The following is a 19954-nucleotide window of genomic DNA, read 5'->3' on the forward strand; positions in this document are numbered from 1 at the left end:
TTGGAAAGCCTTTGGGTAAATCCAAATTGTTACTTGGCACAATCACGAGAGCAGTATCTTAATGCACCCAGAGCTATCCAGATCATAAAGAAAACTTAAATTCATAGTTATACAAAGCTTATAATAAATTCCTTTGCATTGCACGGAAATGAGATAAGGTAAAACTGGAAGAACAAAATTTATGTGTGGGCAATTCTTGTTCTCTCTTTACACAAGATAAAATTGATTGCTCTGTAAACTGGAACACAAGCAAGCAAAATGATAAATAGAGAGGAAGAGTCTCTTAAAAATAAGTCTTTATTTTGTTAAACAAAGGATTGAAGATAGTAGTTATTCAGGAGTGAAAAATACTTTAAAGAACTTTTTCATTGCCGTTTATAAATATCACCTGCACAACGTATAAATACACCAGAAATTCTTCTTTTACACAATTAGCAGAATTTCTATTAGGTTTTGGCAAGATATTTGAACTCCTGTAAACCAAAAACACACTTGAAACTGTGTACATACACACCGATGTACACAGAACAGATTGCTTCACAACTTCAAATTTTAAACACATAGCAGGTATTTACATGTTTCTGAGAGGAGCATTTACGCCTCATTGTTTCTTGTAGGTGCTTCGATGAGGACTGCCGTCCCTTTACAGTAGAGGCTCAGACGTTTCTGTGTAGATATGATACGTGGTGAGTGGCGCAAGAGTCTATCAAAGCATCTAAATGTACGAAATAAACTCCAACCCAAGAACAGTCAAAGACTACACAAGAGACACAAGACGCAAAATGTAACAGCATAAAAAAAAACTTACTGTCACAGATATGAAGTCCCTCAGATTGCATTTTAAACATGGGAACAATTGGGATGCGAAAACCGGATCAAAACACACAAATAGTATGTGACCCTGCACTATTTGTGGCAGCTTGTAAGAGGGACTGTAGACGATCAGGACTGATTCCACCCACAGACAACAGCTTATTCATAAATTACTCAATAGAAGGTTTAAAAAGGCAGAACAGCACAGCGGCAGGTTCAGGTGTTTTAGCATCTCAAAGTCACAGTGACAAGTCATCAAATTTAAAAAATCTGTATATGATATTGGCACAAAGTGATGTTTTCCAGCAACGGTCCGTCAACATTAGTGGTTTGTTGAACAGATTAACAACAATCGGCCGACTTCCCTTTGTATAGATAACGATCGCTGGTAAAAAAGCTAAACACAACAATGCTTCCTGTTAATAGACTGTAAAGGTCCGCGATGTGCGTCCGACAGTTTAACACTAACACACAAGAACAAGGTCCTTAAAACTGCGTAAGGCTGCGGGTCATCGTGCGTGCGACGTCCTCATTCCATGTCGTCTTCGTCAAAAAGCGGCGGCTCAAAACTAGAGACCTCCTCGTGGGTTAATCCTGCAATGAGTCGACCATGAGAATCATCATCATCAGTATCAGCATCAACATCTGTTTTTCTGCAGTCAGGATGTCACAAAAGCTGAATTCCACTTATAAATAACGTGTGTGGCCAGATGGAATCTATTTTTTTGCACGTGTGAGGTCATACGTTTCCATTCTTCGATCTCCAAGTCTCGACTCTCAAAGCTCTGGTCCAAGGGCTCGGCCACGGGTTCGTCGTCTGGGTCATGGTACTGAGTGAAATAGGGGTGAGCCAGAGCTTCGGCAGCGGTTATTCTCTTGTCCGTGTCCAGAACCAGCATCTTCTCGAGGAGGTCCACAGCTTAAAGACAACAGAACACTTTACCTGCGAGCCATCAACAGTGGACAAACACTGAACTCTGTCCAGTGGGGACATTTTAACATGAAAATTACTTAAAACAAAAGTCTCACTGACAGTTTAGGAACATCAAACTGCATGTTAGGAAAAGGCCGTATTCTTTTACCTAGTGGATTGGCACCAAGGAACACATCAGCAAAGTTCCTCTTGGGCATGCATGGCAGGGAGTTGATGTAGTTCCTGGCCTAGAAAAACAACACGGGGGGGATTTTAATTTCAACTTCAACAGGCAGCAACACCTCACTCACATTTAGCTCGGCAGATTTGTAATGAGGCTTAATTTCTAGAGACGCAAGTCACACAAGGCTAATGACTTCTAATAATTACTAATGACTTGGAGGCAAATTAACATAATGCAGAAAATGTGTGACTGACAGTCCTTAAATTCCCAAAAAACAAAATTTCATCTTTTAGACCGATAACTGACAGGGACTTTAAACAATCACAAAGTCAAGCTCAGACCAGTGTCTTTTCTTTGATGACATGCAGCAAGCAGACACCAAACGTGAGCTACGCTTAAAGTGGAAAAGCAAATCTTTAAATCACCAAAGGAATCAGAATCTCCCTTATTAAGATAGGTCGAGGCTGAGAATTCGATTTCCATCAACCTCTCTCTTAGTTTCACCAAACTATTTCAAGAGAGGCAGAACTTCAGAAGCAGAGATAAAGCTGATCTTCAGTTCCTGCTTTGACTTTGACAACCTGTGTACAAGCTGCAGTTCCTGCTCACCTCATGGCTGGGCATCCTGCTTATTAGGGATGCTGGGGGCGTTCCTGTCAGCCGCATTATCTGCTGAAGCTGGTTTATATCTACAGCACGAATGTCAAGGGGAGTGTAGCGACAGAGCGAAGTTGGTTAAGAAGCTGGGTCTCGCTCGAACGCGGTGCACCTGAAGGCATCGTGTTAGGACGAGAAGCAGGCTGCGAGCTGTGAAGCAGCCAGTGTGGCGGATTTGTAGAAAAGACACAACAAAAGACCCTGCAGAGCAGTTGACCAGCGAAAGGCCGGGCTCAGCCGCACCACCTTGGTTGCTGTATTGCCGGAAACACCACTGAATCTCCCAGTAAGACAGGCAGAAAGCACACAGAGCTCGGAAAACATGCTGTCAGTCCGCCGGCACAGATGCGAGTTATTGCACAGCAGTTGTGTAACTTTGTGAACTCACAGACTCTGAAGAGAGTTTCTTCAAGAGCTCAGGCCCCGGTGTTCCCACGAGGAGCATGATAAGCTTCAACTGATCAATGTCTACCGGGAGCTCGGTAAAGGAAGACCAGATACTGGACAGGGGAGAACTTACAATCTGACCAGTCACCAACCTCCCTATGCCCAGTAAAACCAGTGCATGACATCAAATTCACTTTCATATGAGGAACATAAGACAGCTTCTGGTGTATAAAAAAGGAGACATCTGGCAGTCTTGTTGAACATTTGGTTTGGAAACTCAGCTGTTCATCTGAGAAAACTGAAGGGGGAAGAAAAATTAACATCACAGATCTCCAAAAGCACCAGTGGTGCAGGCAGATTGCACATATTGATGGCACAAGAAGAGGAAACTCAGCAACAGAGGAATAATGTAAAAGTTATCAGCGGCATTGTGTTGCATGAGAGGAACAGAATTTTGTGGTGAGTAAGAAATAAAATGGCGCAGACCAGAGTCCTGCATGTGTCCAATTTTGAAACCCTGGTCTAACCCACTGCCTGTTAACATGAGAACTGCTACCTGACCTGTGAACTGTGTCGCATTAACTCACATTCACGTGCTTATTTTAACCTCAACATTTCAAACACTGGGCTAAATTTAGACTTTATTATCAACCAATCAACACAGCGTAAAGTCTGCATTTATTTCTGTTTTGGGGGCAAAGTGCACTTTCACCAGCACAACCGGAATAAAATGCACTACTGAGCATAAGATTAAAGTGCATTTCTGTTACTTTTGGAGCAAGTTCAATAAACTGAAATAATTATGTTGCATCACCGACTTGCGACCTGCTGCAGGACCGGAGCAGCTCAGTCTGCAGTAGAAAAACAGAATCAAAAGCTTCCCTGACAATGTCACTGTGCATTTAACCTGTAAGATTTGTTATGCAAAGGTGTCAGAGCCTCATATGCAGGAGCTGCAAGTGGATCGCTGAAAAGGATACGGTCGGTACCAGGAAACAGAGTCCGTCCGGTAAGGAGTTCAGCCATTATACACCCCACTGACCAAATATCCACTGAAAAGAGAAGCGGGACAGAGATTAATGACAGTTATCGTGATGTTTGGGTGAAAAGGTCAAAGGTGTGTCAACATCAACCACCTGTCATGTTGTAATGCATCCAGTTCAACATGATCTCCGGTGCACGGTACCAACGAGTGGCCACGTAGCCGGTCATCTCGTCGTCAGTGTGCCGTGCCAAGCCAAAGTCCAATATCTGGGAACATGGGCGGGAGAGAACAGAACTTACAGCAAAATATTCACAGTTTTTGCTCGTTGCTGTAAATGAGAAGAGGAATTCACTGACCTTCAGCTCACAGTCTTCGTTCACCGCCAGATTACCGGGTTTCAAATCCTGCAGAGGGGAACACCACAAAGTGGATTAAGCATTAATTAAGTGGTGGGGCAATGAGCAAACTCTTCATGGTTATAATTAAAAACTTTAAAGTATAACATCAGAAAAAATAATCAATAACTCACCCTATGAATGATATCTGCAGAGTGGATGTACTGGGGCGGAAGAGAGAAAACATCTAATTAAAGTGAATTATTAGTGCAGACACTAATGAAACTGCTTTGTTGACTAATTTAGCAAGAAAAATGTTGATTTATATTTGTCCTATACACCCTGGAGAAGCTAACAGCTTAAAACCGTATCAACACTTTGCATCTTCCTCAATAAATATGAACAACTCTGCTCCTTAAACCCCTCACACCCTACTTTACAACTGTTGGCAATGTAATTATTGAGTCATTATACTGAAGCTTTCTAAGTTTTTGATTAAGCCAAAACAAATTTTTTATCTTTATTTATTCATTCATTCCTCCAGCTCAAATCACCATTTTAATGAGGGTGAGTAAATTTTAGATCCACCACGAGTTGAGTGAGATCTGAACCTTTTGGCAACAAAACAAAAGCAACAGGTCTCAGTTCTTCCACAAACTGTTAGAACATTCCTGAATCCTCACCTTTAATCCCCGGAGGATCTGATATATGAGGAACTGCACGTGGTCGTCTGTGAGTTTCTGACATTTGACAATGTTGTTGAGATCCGCCCCCATCAAGTGAGTCACCAGATACCTGCCAGATACAAGACAATAAAAACCACAGCACATTTTCAACTGGCAGAACCATCGGAAGTCATTGTTGTCACAGGCAGACAGTGAAGATACCTCGAAATCAAACGTTATAAAGTTGTTTAAAGTTGCCATTGCTTGGATTGAGCTTAGCTGCCACCTCTTTTCCTTCTTGTTTTACCAGAAAGGACTTAAAGGCCGAGCCCTGTGCAAATGAATGTAAGTTAACAGCAACCGGCGTCAGATAAAAGGTCTTAATGCCGCTGCATCAGGGGAACATTCGCGTATAATCCCGGAGCTGTTTGAAAACAGGCAGCCTTGGCAACGGCTGGACAGTCGACAGCTGTACAGCCAAAAATGCGCAGTGCACAACACATTATGAACACACGCCTGTTCACACGAAGAGTGCCGGCCCTTAAATAGCACCTGGTTACACTTGAACTTGTTGCTGGATGCAAACAGACTTCTCGTTCAGAGTTCAGCCGCCATGGAAAAAAAGGATATAAATAGCGGCCTCTGTCTTCCTCTCTCAGAGAAACGGGAGCGAGGCCGGAGCTGTGACCAGTCTCTCCGCCGTCCTGACTGCGTCTGTATTTTTAGAGCCAGGGGAAACACAGTCCCGGCATATCTGAGGTTTATCCTGATATCACACATCGCTGATAATAATTAGTGTCCTGCCAGGTATGAAGGTGAAGAATCGTGTTTCCCTGCAACAGCCAGTGACCCAGAATTCACTCAAGAAAAACAACACCGGAAATGAATTTCATAAAATACTTCTGCTGTTTCAAGAGCACTCGTCAAAGTTGTTCAGTAAAAGTGTTTTATGGTCAATTGGAAAGCGAGCAAGGTCTGCTATTATAATATCACCTAATCTTTGCACACTCTGCCAAAATCCACAATATTCTGGACAAGCTTTTTGACAACGCTAACTTAGGTCATTTTAAAATCTGAATAAATGCAGTGGATGAAAATAAAGCTTTGGGGCACTCATTAATTACCAGTCTCTCATGATGGAAAATAAACAAAACAACCCACAATGGCTGTGCTGCCTGGCATCACTTAAACATGCAGCAATTACACACTAAATAATATATTTAATAAAATATTTAATATTTCAGATAAATACATAGAACAATGCAGTAAATCACATCTATTCTTGCACTGACTCAACATTCAGGGGGGGGGTAAAAAAAAATAAAAATATGATGAACAAAGCAAAGTAGTGTGATTGACACTCAAACAGCTTCGCAACGGTTAATCCTGCAGCACTGAGCTCATAATTGTTTGAGACAAAAACAAGTATTAATGCAGAGAACTGCCACAAACCACAACATCGAGTCACCCTGAATCACTTGCAGGGGAATTTCTTCATTGTGACAAATCTATTCACACAGCTGCTGTGAACACTGAGTACACACATTGTCCAAAACAGTGCAAAACAACTGCAGGCGGTTTGGCTGGCGTTGGTTCTATTATGCTCATTGCAACATAGCTGAATTAATTCAAGCAGGTCTGTTTGGAGCTATGAAAGACTCCAAAGTAAACATTCCTTTATCAACGTGGTGGCACATACCACAGCCACTGGCCCAGCATTTTAAAGAGTGTTGTTCTCAAAGATTAAAAAACAATCCTAACTCACAGACACACCAATACGCTGTCACGCAGGTGGCTTTGTTTCTGGTTAAATAAGTGAAACAAAAACAAGCTTCAACATGCATTATTACCCTCAGAAACCAGCTACTGTCCCAAAAAAAATACAGTCACATATCTGTTCTGAGGAAACAGGCAGCTCCAATGTCTTGCAGCAAAAATGTAAAGTGCTCAATGATCCATCTTACATTCATCATAGGCGCATAAATCATATTGGGTATTTAAATATATAGATAGTTTTTTAAGAAAATACCTTATACGCATGGTGGAATAAACATGATCATTTAAAAAAGAGAAGAACACGGTGCTCATCAAAAGCGAGCTAATCTAATAAAACTACAGCCAAATTGTTGCATAAATGGTACCTAAATGGTAACCCCATGTCTAAAAACTTGGTTTACCCAGTATTCCTCAATCATATTCTGCACACTAAATGTAAACCGTCAATTAAAATTCTGTAACTGGCGATGACGGAGGCCTCACACAAGAACTCGGGCTCTGCTCTGCTCGCTTTGCAAACTGCTCTAAAAACCTGGTTTCCTACTCAGGGGTGTAACCAGAACCAGGTTTCTGTCAACTGAAACCAGTGAAATCTTAAAGCTAGTTGAAAGTCTTCCTGTGTATAGAAAAGAGACAGTACCAACATGACAGGAAAGGCTGACACCTCAGTCGCTGTGTAGAAATTCCAACCATTTACTACATTAAAAAATTAAAGCTACCCTTCACCAGCATGAGAGTTTCACAAGAGCAGAAAGCAGGAAGCAAAGAGAAGGAAGCTGAGGGCGAAGGACTTTTTGCAGAGGGCTGAACGTGAATGACTAACAGAGGGGATATTCTGAAATGCTGCGGTGTTTAGTCAGCTGGCCCGTCTCCAGTCGTTTCCCAGCTTCAGTTAGCATTGTTTTCTACAGAGGTAGCAAAGCCAACAGTGTTCGCCACCACTTCCAGTGTTGCTGGAGTGAGCCAAAGACATTTCTTTTAAATAAACACACGACACAACTTACACGTCATTGAATTCCTTCAGAGAAGTAGCCGGAGTGAAGACATCTAGGAGGCCAATCACCTGCAAAGAGTGTAAATCCACATTCATCAGTCATCAGAACCAGGCTGCTTTCAGACATAAACATGTCAACGACGATGAGGTCTTACATTTTCATGTTTCATGTGCTTAAGTAGCCGCAGCTCTCTGTACGTTCTCTTGGCGTGGATGATAGACTGAAATGGACGCGAGAGCTTTTTCACAGCTATCTTCAGCCCAGTCTTTATATCATCTGCAGAACTGGGGGAAAAGGGACAATAAATACGTTTGTGGTCATTAGAAACAATAACTGAAATGAACCAAAGTGTGCAGTTGAGAAAATAAATGTTCGAGCAGCGTTTGCTCTAAAAACAAATGGGGGACTTTCAAAGAAGATCAAAGGAGAAGGAAAACAGCTTCGTCTGCAGAAATTCTCCCTTCTCTGGAGAGTAGAGGGGCCTAGAGTCTGTTCGGGGCAACAGTGAAAGACCCACCACACCTAACTAACCAAAAGACTTTTATCTTTCTCTGCTCAAACAGACCATAACCTTTCGCACGGCCACCTGAAAACACACCATCACGCCTGTTCTGTGTCGTCTATCAGTGTGACGAAGGCATAATGGTAGTCTGAGTTGTGTGACTACGGAGCCACAATCATAGATCATTACAGCCCAAAATCAACCCTTGATTTAAAGATATTGTTTCACTTCAGTTCAGGTCTATAATATTGAAGAGGGATACAACTATATGTATATAACATCAAAATATAATCATGGGAACATGATTCTAGAGAATGGCAAAGGCTTCAGAATGTTTATGGTGAAAAACAAAAATCTTTTATATTTACTACTTGTCCAGAGTGACGAATAAGATAACTTTAATTATGATCAAGCTTCTAAAAACACAAAAACACTGTATCAATAAGCTACTCAGATATTGCATATCTTGCATATAATTGATTCTAAAACATTCTTATTTTTTATTTTAAAATATATCTAATAAAGTAATCTCATTTTAAAACCTACATTTGCTTTATTTCACCTTCAGAAATACAGAAAACTAATAAGAAATAACTTAATTCTTGTCCGACAATAGGAGCCCGTGCACACAGATGAATAATAATCGTCAAGGCCTTGTACGCAGACAGTAATCTGAGCAGCACCAGATTATCCTATTGCCCAGCAACAGCACAGATGTCCACTTCCATTTGCAAAACAAACATCTGCCCACTACATCAAATGAAACCACTCTTCAGTGCTGTGTCCTCCACAGTATCAGCACAAGCAATTTAATCACTTAACTAGTGTTCAAAGGTGATTTCTGAAAGTTTACTGTCATAACCAAGCCAAATTAAGAAAACCCACCTCGTGTGAAATGTCTACTGTGCAGGAAGTTGCACTGAATTTAGTCTGGAGTACGTTATAAATGAATAATACTGCTGTAATAACGCTGTCCATTATTGTCCCCCTGCTATTCACCATCTGTGTTACCATTAAAATAAATTAATTCTTCACAATGGAGTTGTGAATAAATATAACATATTATTTAGCAAACTTTAGGCTGGTCTACAAGTAAAGGAAACAGATTAAAAACTGAAAAACGACATGATTTTAACATTTTTACACAACTAAAACTGACAGTATTGTCGATGTTCTGCTCTGTTGGTTTAACCTCAGCAATAATCACTTATGTTAGGCTGTATTGAACCTGTTTAACAGTGTATCTAAACACGTCGAAACGACATGATAACATATTTAATATGAGATAATTAACTGCACTACAAAACATGTTATCGACGACTAATTTAGTCAGATTACGTAACCTGTTAGGGGACGTTTAGACTCATAACTGGATAATCGAAACGGAAAAATCTTTATTTTTTAAATAAAAAAGATTTGGTGTTCCAGTAAATGCAGACACTCATTTAATAACCATCTTATAGATTTTGTAGGTGTAACAAATCAGATCCACACATTTTGTCAACAGTTGCTGTGAGAGAGCAATTTTCCACCGTTGTGGCCTGTCTGTACTGTAACTCAGCAAAAGACTCACAACTCGCCAAAAAATACACTTTTAAACTGGTTTCCGTGTTTGCAGATAAATAGTAGGGCACCTTACTGCTCAAGGCAGGACAGAGCTAACCCAACTTTAGCATCTGCACCGCAGGCCTCGTCTAAATGAATGGAGGTCAACTTGGGTGACTCGGCTTTGTGCAGAGTGAGAGTACAACGAAATTTAAAGTTATTTACCACACTGATCCGTAAGCACCGGAACCAACCGGGGACAAGTTTTGGTATCGTTCCGGGACTTCCCATATCGTCTTATTGACGTCCTGTCGATAGAAATTGGGTCTCTCTTCATGCGACATTCCTGCAGAACAAACTGCCGAGCAGCGACTTGACTTTCCGCTCTGATGTGGGGATTCCGTGTCCTGCAAGCCAGCGCAAAAGTTTCCTCCAAGTTGCGGAACTAGAGGCTAAACGAAATATCAATCGTCCGCCGGCAAGCTTCGACCAACATAAGTTATGAGGCTGCCTTCCAGTGAAATGATGCCGATTTTCTCGTCTTCTGGCTGTAAGTTTTGTGTTTCCACTTGCTTTCAGAGACAGCTCCCGAGATTTCCCCCAGCTTCCAAAACCTCGAAACGTATCGCGAGAGAATTCGAGAAACGATGGCCGGAACTCGACCGTGTGATGCTTTGAAGGACAACGGGAAAAATCAGACGACAAAGTAGACGACGCAATAACATGTTCGGTTAAGAATTAAGAATTAAGAAAACGAAATATATCTGCTTGAGTAGGGAAAAAATATTTTAATTAAAAATAACTTAAAGTATTGTATTTTCTTCAAATAATTAAAAAACCTGTATGTATTCAATCAATACACTCACTCATATCTGGGGACAGTTAACCCAAGAGTACTTGGAAGAACTATTTTTTGTCCGTGAGAAAAACCCAAATAAGAGCAACGCATACACAAGGAGAATGTGCAAACAGCACATAAATAAAGCTTCAAAAATTGAACAAGATCTTTCTTATGAGTATGAGGTGACTAGGTAAATTCCTGCACATTTTGGATATTACTTTATTTAAACGATCACTGAAAGATGAGGTGTTTTTAATTGAACACAAAAAACAAACAAATATATAATGACAATAACGCAACTAGTGTTAAAAGATGAGTAACAACATTTTTTTTCTATGCTCTGCACAAAGATTTTAACAAACGTACCTAAAGGCAGCATTACAGTTGTACACTAGTTATTACTGGATATAGTAAAAACATAGCTTACGTCTAAAAACTGACCCCAATATTGATTTTTTTTAAAAAGGCAAAAATGGAATAAAAAGATGTAAAAAGAAATTAGGAATAATTGTTGAGGCTCATCCTCATAGTAGGGTATGTCTAACATCATCAATCGTATGAAACATTTCAAACAAATCAATAGGCTTTAAAACAAAATATCCCCAATATGGAGACATTGTACTGTTATACTGTTTGACAGCCTAACTTGTGAAAAGTAGCTCTAAATTGGTCAGTCTGTGCAAGTCTGTGCCTTACCATCTGTGCCATTTATAATATTTTAATAAGCTTTTAACTATCCACTCTGTTGTCACTCACACCTAAAAGCAACATTGTTGTCAAACCATATTTTATAAACAGGCATTCAATCATCGTCCGTGTCTTCATCCACTCTTCGCTGGTGCGATGACGATGACTTGAGTGGCACAGAATCGAATCCATCGGATGTCCTCTGTTGAAAGATTTATTGGAACACAGGATGTACGTTTGGCCTGTATGGAGCTCAAATGTCTGGGTATTGTGGGGTTACTAACCTCTCGTGAGTAGGCTCTAATTTTGCTGAAGAAGGGTTTTTTGCTGAGGTACATGACATCATCTTCTGCATCCTCGCCTTCCATTATTGCACAACTGTCGGCAGTGGGCAGGTCACACTCTTTACCACTGGAGTTCATAACCAGTTTGGAGTACTTGTACTGCAACCTGCAGCATAAAGCCTGCGTTATAGTTCCGTTGCTACTTTACATCAGCTGTTTAATTCAAATAAACAAAGAGCCATGCAGTCTCAGTCTCACTTGCGTGTCTTCTTCCAGAAATAGCAGCTAATGCTCATCAGCAGCACGGCAGCTATTGTTCCAGTGGAAACACCAAATCTGAGCCAGAAATCCAGAGACACACAAGCACTGACTACGGGTGGCGGCAGTGACTCTCCTCCGAAACACTGCAGTGGTTGCTGCCACACGTAAGTGGTTCTCTGAAACACAACAGGGAATTCCTTTTAACGTGTTGGTAAATCCACACATGGCATTTCCATCTCCCAGTTAGATGCTTTACTTTCAGTCTCTGCTGAAGCAACTCTACTGACACCTTGTGGTAGGAGGCAGTAAATAAAAGAAAAACTCCACCACATTGGGGTAGGTGATCCTTCGTGTGTATGAAAGGCTTTTGTAAGTGGGCCCATGTGCTAATTTACCTGGATTCCCTGGATGCATGCGCTAACAATCGCTCTGTAGTTGTTCGTGGTGCAGCGTGGACATGCATACTGACTCTCCCACAGGAAATGGAAGGTACAGCCATCACAAGTCCCCTCTGAACAGTTACTGTAGAAGAATACAAATTAGATCATGAAGACGAGTTTATTCCTAATTATTCATGGTATTTGATTTGCCCAAAGGGACCAAAAGTCCAGTGCGGTCTCGGTGACAGATACCTCGGCAGCGTTATGAGGTCTTTGGCAGTTACTGTGGGGTTACATCTCAGTCTGACAGTGGCTGATCGGCCCTCTTTACAAGCCAGCGTCGACTCAGAGGACCTGGGAATATTCACCAATATGAGGAACACAAACTTGAGTTTGGGTTTACTTCCTCCTTATACCTTGATGTCACAATACCGGCACATACACATCTGTGGAACATCGTACATGTCAAAATAGCAGAACCAAAGAAGTTCTAGCTTTACCCGAAATAGAAAATGACATCTCGGAGCCCCGTTGCAGATGGAAACAGCCAATCAGGAGAGGAGATGCCACTCAGGGTCGTGTCAGTGGTCACGCCTTGAAAATAATTAGACGTGTAACATGTTGATAAGACGTGCAACGAATGCGACCTGACTTTGCTGCCAAAGGCATTACATGCAAATATCTGTGAGATGAAATGAACAAGTTATCTCAGACTTTGGCACAGTCATTTATGCACAAATAACAAAAGAGCAATATGAAATGCAGAAATATTATCCTGCGTTCACACCAAACAGCAAATTGCTGGTGGCTGCAAAGACCCATTTAGGGAGTTAAATAAAGGCTTATACAAAATAACTTAGCTTAATAACTTAACATGGAATCTTTAAAATCATGGTAAAATTCAACCCTTCAACACCATTTCCACCATCCACAAGCACTCCACAAGGGTTTTAGAACATTCCGTCTGTACCTATCAGTGCGTCACCGATGAGAACAGGCTGTGTGGACACCAGGCTCTGACTCCTGATGCCAGAGGGGACGGCAGTGGACTGACAGACGTAACCTTTCACCTCATTGCCACTTTCTGTCACGTTGTCCACACAGGTCGCCATTCTGCCCTGCAAGAGAGACGCGCAGCCGCTTAATAGGCTTTAAATCCCACTTGCGAATGAACGCGACCGGCCCAGCTTTCTCACCTTCTCCCCACACAGGCCAATGTTAAAGTGATGGAAATATCGCAGGCCTTTGTTGGTGAAGCGGGGGCCGCTCTGGAAGCTGGTGATGTTGGACAGAGCAGAGAAGTCATAGTGCATTCGCTCTCCTTCTGTGGTCAGCACGTCCAGACTGCAGTCGCTGCGGCAGGCAGTGTAAGCCTGCAGGCACAAACACATCATCTGTGATGCAAATACCACCTGGAATACAGCAGCTGCTCTCTAATACAAGATATGGGTGCATCAATCTATCGGTGTATAAATGGAGACACTCCTCGCTTCACCTCATTGCGCTCCGTGTTCGGTCCACAGGGGATACAGGCGTCCACACCGACAGACTGATCGGCCCTGATGATGGTGTTCGGCGGGCAGCTTTTGCACACTCCAGTCCCGTTGACCATGTAGTGTCCCGGTGGGCAGGGGACACAGGCGGAGCTGAACCCGGCGGGATTGACAGCACAGCGGCGACACTGCGAGGCCACGCCTCCGATTACGTTGGCGATGTGGATGGAGTAGATCCTCGCCATGTCGCCACTGTGTTTTCTCCCCTGAGAAGAATTTAAGACGGATGATGTAATCGCCGCCCTGGTGGCAGGCTGCGGTAAAAGAATTCCGGCGGTGTCCCACCTCACTGTTTTTTCCTGTGCGTTGAAACGACCACGTGAAGCTGTCGGTGGTATTCTTCTGGATCAGGAAGGAGTACGACTGTTTGGCCTGACTGCCCCTCCACCACTCCACCACATCATTCAGCCACTGGTTGTAACCCTGCAGACAAACACGCCGCTGGCGTGAGCGTTCATCGCGGTTCCCAGCTTTCTGTGCTTAACAGTCACGCCGCCACAAATCCTCACCGCCAAAAAAGAAAAGGTGCAGTTGGCCGAGCATGTGGTCTCAAAAACGAAGGAGATGCGCGACAGCTCACTGTTTTCACTGGCTTTGGATACAGACTGAGGCAGCCTGTCGAACAGGAAACATCCGCTCGTTACATATATGTATCCATATGTTGTATGTACCTAATCCATTTGAATAGCACCTCTGACCTGTATCCAGGCACTTTCAACGTGAGCATCTGGTTGTCCACGTCCTGATCCCCAGGTGTGGTGTAGACATATTCCCCAGCCACCTCCCATCCTGTCATTACACGTGATTGAGGAAACAGCCACACCATCAGACATTATTTGTTAATTAGAAAAAGAATGATCAAACAGGCAATTGTCATATTTATTATAACTGTTATCATTCTAATCACATTAAAAGTAGTTCCACGTTCCTCATTAGACTCCTGATAAAGATCCAAAACAGGCTTCTGTGACTCACCGGTGGTGTTTTCTGAGTGGCTTAACCATTGACGGAGAGTGTAGCTCCTCATGTTCTTCGGCATCGTGTTCCACCATTTGTATTCAAAAGCCAGGACTGGTTCTGTACCGACGGGGCACTTGATGCAGGCTGCAAATTGATTATTTTTCTATTAACAGTGCTTATTTTTCCTGTTTCTGACATTTTAATTTCATATCAATGAGGTGTCTGGGGTTTTTTTGTTTGCTTGTTTTTTCTTTCTTTCAAAGCTCTTTCAGTTCTCAGTGGGAAATTCTATTTCTGTCCTGTTCCTTTTAGGCTGTGAGAATGAGCGATTACAGTGCGATGTTGAATATTTTCTAAAGACAATTATAATAAGTCCATTTTAAAGTCAGGAAGTAACAGAAAACCAACTAAACAACATTTAAAAAGACCCTGGTAGATCAGGACAAAGGTTCTTCTGTCTGTTGTGCATGTAAGGTCACATGAGGAGTTTGGTAATTCGGTACCTGTTCCATTGGAGTAGGAACCTTGGTCGCAGGGTTCACAGGTGGAAGAGTTGCTGAAGAAGAAACCCGGGTTGCACGGAGGACAGGTTTGCTTCTCGCCCGATGCAGGCAGCTTCACGGCTCCGTTGACAGTCTCGCTGCAGATCTTGGGCTGGATCCACTTGTACATAAGCTGAGTCTAAAAACACTCACAGCAGGGTGCATAAATGGAGCAACCCAGATAATAACATGGATAAAATAACTGCACCAGATGGTCACTGGGAAATTTCTCCCTATGTGCTCCACTCACCTTTCCCTTGGAGTCGCAGGGAGTGTGGGTGTAGAAGTAGTCGCTGACCGTGCACGCCGGCCTAGGTTTGCATGTTCCAGAACCGGCCTCTGCAACGATGGGAAGGAAAGTACAAAGGAAAGAAAACATTTAGATCCAGTGATTAGACAAACCTCCCAGAGTCGTGTGACTTTAACAAGGGGATAATTAAAGCAAACTCAGATCATGCAAATGTGCACACCTGAATATTTATCTGGATCACAGTGAAGGCAAACGGTGGCGCCTTTGTTTGAGTAGGTATCAACTGGGCACGGGGTGCAGCGAGCAGATCCTGGCTTTTCACTGTAGGTGCCGGGTTTACACTGGAAACACTCAGATGTGTACGAAACCCCTAAAAGAATCCAACCAAGCAGCCACTTAATCATCAACAGGAAGTGAGATAGGGAAGTGTGACACTTTTAAAATGGGGCCTATTAGACACAGGCGATACTTTACCTGAGATGCCGATGTTTCTGAGCAAAACAGGTTTGACTTCACTGCCAGCCACGACGTAGCCCGTCGTCCTCCAGTACAGCACGTTGTTGCCAGTCTTCAGCTCGGCCTGCGCACAGTGAACAGGGATGGTTGGAATCTGGAGTCTGCAGTCAATCACTTGGAATCGTGATAATAAAGCCAAGTTTAAACAAACCAGATACTTGCTCCACTTGGTTTCAGAGATCTTCATCCAGCGGCTCGCCGAGTCTGTAGACTGGCACTGGTCGTTTTGAACCTGCGCGGCGGAGGGAGGAATCAGCCAGTGGTCGCCAGAGATCACCGACATTAAGATCCAGTCGTTTTAATGCACTCACAAAAAACTCAAAGTAGATGCCTTCGTCAGGGTAGACGTACTCAAAGGACACGATGCCCGGTTTTTTCAGGTTCACAGCATAGAAGAGTGTGGCCGTGCACTCGTCCGTGTTGGAGGATATGTAATCACCTTTTGGGGTCCAGGTGGAGCTGGAGAGATGGAAGCAAGAACCGTTATTACTCACACGCTCGATGGAGCGACCAAGCTCCCAAACTTCAGCCGACCTGGAGCAGTTTGTGAAGATGTCCTCGTCATTTGGGTTCACCCCCTGGTTGGAGAACCCTGACGGAAGGCTGTCCCACTCGTCAAAGGCGATGCCGGTGCCCAGAGAGTAGGTGCCCACTGCGCACTTCTTGCAGCGCTGCGACTGCATGTCCAGGAACTCCCCCTCACTACAGGAGAATGCTGGGAAAGGAAGGAGAATGTGTGAAGGACACAGCGAGGGGCCATTTTATTTGACGCATTAAGGTTACGTTCCATAATGTGGGGGTCGACCTACCGCACTGAGTGCCGTGCACTGGATCTGGGAGACCCGTGCATATGTCAGCTTTGTTGGGAACCGCCACTCGCCATCGTGAGCCGAACACGTCACATTCTGTGTACTCATAGTGATAATCTGACTGTAACCACAAAACACAGATGTTCGTTTCACACAGCTGGAGACACGGCGAACCAAACCAGGTCAATGCTACTTTTTTTTTTTTTTTTTGTGAAATCTCTCTCCAAAACCAGACAAGCCTCTTTTCCAAATAAAGGCTGCGGCTAATATTTGCCCAGGAAGCCACCTCGACTGTTTAGATCTCACTCATCTAGGATGTACTGCGACTCCCTCCAGGGTTTGTTTACCCAGCCGATGGGAAGAAATGCCGGTTGGCCCAATCCTTCTGTAAATATGTCATTTCACTGTTGTCACAGCACTTTGGAGATAACAGGCTGTCAGGTTAAAATAAAAAAAAAAGGCTCATCTGGTGTACTTTAACACCTACTGACGCCTACTTACAGCAGTGATAAACACCATCCCACCCAGAATCCCTAAAATGGGATCATGTCACACACACACGGTTCAAATATCATGTTTACCTAATATGAATATTGTCTGGGAACCTTTTTCCTGATCAGCAGTTGGTTAGAATGTTTCAAGGGAGGTCACTGAAGAGATTAATCCAAGCCCACACATGGCCGTTTGGGATTAATGGTTAACAGAGGCGCCGTGGCAGCAGCACTCCTCTGCATCTGTGTTTTCAATTAGAGCAGCTACATTAAGCTATGGATGGGGGGTATCAGGTGAACACAGGGGGCAGGATGGGGAGAACCTGATGTTAAAATGCACCAAAATGGAGATCTGCTGTTAACAAACATGAGGAAACCAAGGCAACGGGACATCATGACCTCTGTGCCTCCCGCTAGTATGACTGTTATGGAAACCAAAAAGAAAAGATGTGATCTTCCTAAATCACCCCTGTTAACATTCTAATGGCTTAGTTGCCCTCACTGTGGTATTACTGGAGTAGCGTATGCCGATAAAAAAGAAATTTGGTACTTCTTATCAGGCAGCGCTGTTATGCAAATAGAAAACCAATAGATGATGAGACTACGGCAGCTCAGTAACATATGGAAGTTACAGGCAAGCTGTGAGAGCAGGTTCAGTACAAATAATGGGGATTATAGCTTCAATATGGTTGTCAAATGTTAATATGTACATGTACATTCCCCAGACTGTAGTCATTTGGTGTAATTTATACATTGGGGTTGAAATTTGGGCATAAATTGTTCCAGATATTACTAAATTAGTCCAGGAAAATAAACACAAACTGGTGGCAAATATGTTCAGAGACATTAATTTCGATAAATATAACATTAATATTTATTTATTCTGTAACTTGTCAAACTATTACAAACTACCACAATCTGACGCTGTTACTGGTAAAGTGTTGAATTCTGACAAAAGCCCCTCACCTCTTTGCACAGGGGTAAATCCGCAGAGGCCTGTGCGTAAAGCAGGCACAGCAGAAGGGGGCTCAGGTGCATCGATCCCGGCTGCATCGTCTCCCCCGATCCGTGCTGAAGTGATGAAGATCGCACGCTTAACCTGCGCCGTCAGGTGCACCGTGAAGGGGCGGGGCCTCATGACGAAAGCGGCCAAACCCACGCTGGGAGACGATGATGTCATTGATGAAGGCATGAATGCGCAGGCCTTCTTATCTGCTGTGGCATCGTTATTATTACATTATTTCCCTAAAAAAAATGGTTCAGTTGACTATTTTAAGATGCAAAAATTGAAGGAGCTGGGCCTAGATTGGGATTATAAACACATATAAGAAAATATAGTGCATAGAGACTGTTAATGAAGTGTTGTTCAGCCTCAGCTTGGCAGAAACGGTGGGGTTAATGAGGACAGCACCGGAAGTTTGTGGTTACCTAGAAACCAGGTTTTGCATTACTCCACACAAAACTTTGCTAACTTCGCACAAGCAGAAAAACCCTCGCTTGTTTTCAGTTTTCTAAGTTAAATATGTCTAAACGTGATCCTTTTCCCTCACCAAAGCCCGAAAATGACGCCCATTTTAGTGGCTTCCGGCCGCCTCAGGTGAGTTTCGTGGAGGTTTTTAAATGTATCTTATTCATGGCGTAATTTCACTTGTACTGTTTATTCAATCGCCTTTACATGACATTATTTTTAATTTAATTAATTGTCGGGTAAGCCTACTCTTGATGCAAGGATGTCAGGAGTTTAACAGAAAACCTACAAATAATGAGTGTTAACTTACCGATTGTAAATTCTTTGTGTTGTTCGCTGGTCACATTCGATTAACTGGCCTTTTATTCAGCAACTTCTATCATTATAACTTTCAGAAAGACCAAATGTTCTGATGCTTATGACACCTTTATGAAACCCCTATGAATAATGCAGCTAAAACATTTATTTTGAACTGACATTCCTGGATTTGTGCAGAGGAAGTCATATGATAAACCAACACATATCGCCCAAATGGAGGAACCCTGGAGCCACCTCCACAGCTCTTCCACCCTGGCCAGCACTCGGCGAAGTGCTGGGCACAAACACAGGGTAAACTCCATGAGCAGGGCTCTGACAATCATTCTGCAAAAGCATTTCATAGCCAACCCCAGCGATGTTTCGGATCTCTACTGTAGAACTCAGGAGACAGCCTCGATTTCCAACTCCAGTCCGTCTACGATCACAGCAAGGACTTCTTCTGGACGAAGAACCAGATGTTATACCAGAAAGAGACCGTCTCCGAGCTCCCCGGGTGCATGTGTGACACATGACAGTGCATCAGCTATTTTAGCATTGAAATCTGATCACTATTTGATCCAACAGTGCTGAGTCAATGTTTACAATGTTTTACAGGAAACAGGAGAAAGAGGAGGAGAAAGACATCAGAATGTGGGTTGATCCTCAAAGGGGTTCAGTTTATAGCATTAAATGAAGAAACTTCACTCAAGACCATCCATTGAAAACAAGAACAGAACTTCGTGCTGCAATAAATATTCAAGTAAACAGCAGAAGCAGATGTTGACATATAGTAATTAAATTAGTGGCGATGTGCTTAATAAAGCTCATATCTAATAAACAGGCATTTGTTTTCTCCTC

The 19954-nt window shown here is 42.9% G+C and overlaps 3 protein-coding genes across 5 annotated transcripts; 1 reads left to right on the plus strand and 2 right to left on the minus strand.

Moving 5' to 3' along the window:
• Positions 1–279: 279 nt before the first annotated feature.
• mapk14a (mitogen-activated protein kinase 14a) lies at positions 280–10398 on the minus strand. 2 transcript variants are annotated; one of them, XM_003963103.3, is made up of 12 exons: positions 9983–10398; positions 7865–7994; positions 7720–7778; positions 4958–5069; positions 4469–4498; positions 4296–4343; positions 4091–4205; positions 3935–4006; positions 2520–2599; positions 1896–1974; positions 1559–1732; positions 280–1407 (listed from the first exon to the last, which is right to left on the minus strand). In XM_003963103.3, exons 1-12 carry the CDS (start codon positions 10099–10101, stop codon positions 1343–1345), a joined length of 1083 nt encoding a protein of 360 aa, XP_003963152.1. In that variant the 5' UTR covers positions 10102–10398; the 3' UTR covers positions 280–1342. The 2 variants fall into 2 exon arrangements, with proteins under 2 accessions (XP_003963152.1, XP_003963151.1); XM_003963102.3 differs by lacking the exon at positions 2520–2599 and adding an exon at positions 2956–3035 and having other exon boundaries at positions 9983–10396.
• A 395-nt stretch (positions 10399–10793) lies between these two features.
• elapor1 (endosome-lysosome associated apoptosis and autophagy regulator 1) lies at positions 10794–18449 on the minus strand. Its single transcript, XM_011621934.2, has 22 exons — positions 18298–18449; positions 16841–16961; positions 16566–16746; positions 16343–16490; positions 16183–16263; positions 15990–16095; positions 15736–15885; positions 15516–15604; positions 15227–15404; positions 14739–14867; positions 14462–14552; positions 14273–14378; positions 14049–14186; positions 13706–13969; positions 13407–13583; positions 13181–13328; positions 12711–12804; positions 12463–12564; positions 12226–12352; positions 11828–12006; positions 11570–11735; positions 10794–11487 (listed from the first exon to the last, which is right to left on the minus strand). The coding sequence occupies exons 1-22, from the start codon at positions 18382–18384 to the stop codon at positions 11401–11403; spliced, it is 2949 nt and encodes a 982-aa protein (XP_011620236.2). The 5' UTR covers positions 18385–18449; the 3' UTR covers positions 10794–11400.
• A 101-nt stretch (positions 18450–18550) lies between these two features.
• Positions 18551–19861, plus strand: cfap276 (cilia and flagella associated protein 276). Of its 2 annotated transcripts, none has more exons than XM_003963101.3 (4): positions 18551–18928; positions 19295–19408; positions 19495–19616; positions 19712–19861. In XM_003963101.3, exons 1-4 carry the CDS (start codon positions 18854–18856, stop codon positions 19788–19790), a joined length of 390 nt encoding a protein of 129 aa, XP_003963150.1. In that variant the 5' UTR covers positions 18551–18853; the 3' UTR covers positions 19791–19861. The 2 variants fall into 2 exon arrangements, with proteins under 2 accessions (XP_003963150.1, XP_011620235.1); XM_011621933.2 differs by having other exon boundaries at positions 19495–19610.
• The last annotated feature ends 93 nt before the right edge of the window (positions 19862–19954 follow it).

This window comes from Takifugu rubripes, chromosome 3 (genome assembly GCF_901000725.2).
Source record: "Takifugu rubripes chromosome 3, fTakRub1.2, whole genome shotgun sequence".
Classification (NCBI taxonomy): domain Eukaryota; kingdom Metazoa; phylum Chordata; class Actinopteri; order Tetraodontiformes; family Tetraodontidae; genus Takifugu; species Takifugu rubripes.

Bases quoted from the DNA above. Each gene is read 5' to 3' on its own strand.
- elapor1 (XM_011621934.2), bottom strand. From the start codon at position 18,384: ATGCAGCCGGGATCGATGCACCTGAGCCCCCTTCTGCTGTGCCTGCTT. The intron at 16,096-16,182 runs GTTTGTTTAAAC...CACTGTGCGCAG, and splicing joins CCAAGTGGAGCAAGTATCTG to GCCGAGCTGAAGACTGGCAA. The intron at 12,565-12,710 runs GTAAAGCTAGAA...GAATATTCCCAG, and splicing joins GATGTCATTTTCTATTTCGG to GTCCTCTGAGTCGACGCTGG.
- cfap276 (XM_003963101.3), top strand. From the start codon at position 18,854: ATGTCTAAACGTGATCCTTTTCCCTCACCAAAGCCCGAAAATGACGCC. The intron at 19,409-19,494 runs GTAAACTCCATG...TCTCTACTGTAG, and splicing joins GTGCTGGGCACAAACACAGG to AACTCAGGAGACAGCCTCGA. The intron at 19,617-19,711 runs GTGTGACACATG...AATGTTTTACAG, and splicing joins TCCGAGCTCCCCGGGTGCAT to GAAACAGGAGAAAGAGGAGG.
- mapk14a (XM_003963103.3), bottom strand. From the start codon at position 10,101: ATGTCGCATGAAGAGAGACCCAATTTCTATCGACAGGACGTCAATAAG. The intron at 7,995-9,982 runs GTAAATAACTTT...CTTTTCCCCCAG, and splicing joins GGTGCTTACGGATCAGTGTG to TTCTGCAGATGATATAAAGA. The intron at 1,733-1,895 runs GTAAAAGAATAC...GTTGTCTTTAAG, and splicing joins CCTTGGTGCCAATCCACTAG to CTGTGGACCTCCTCGAGAAG.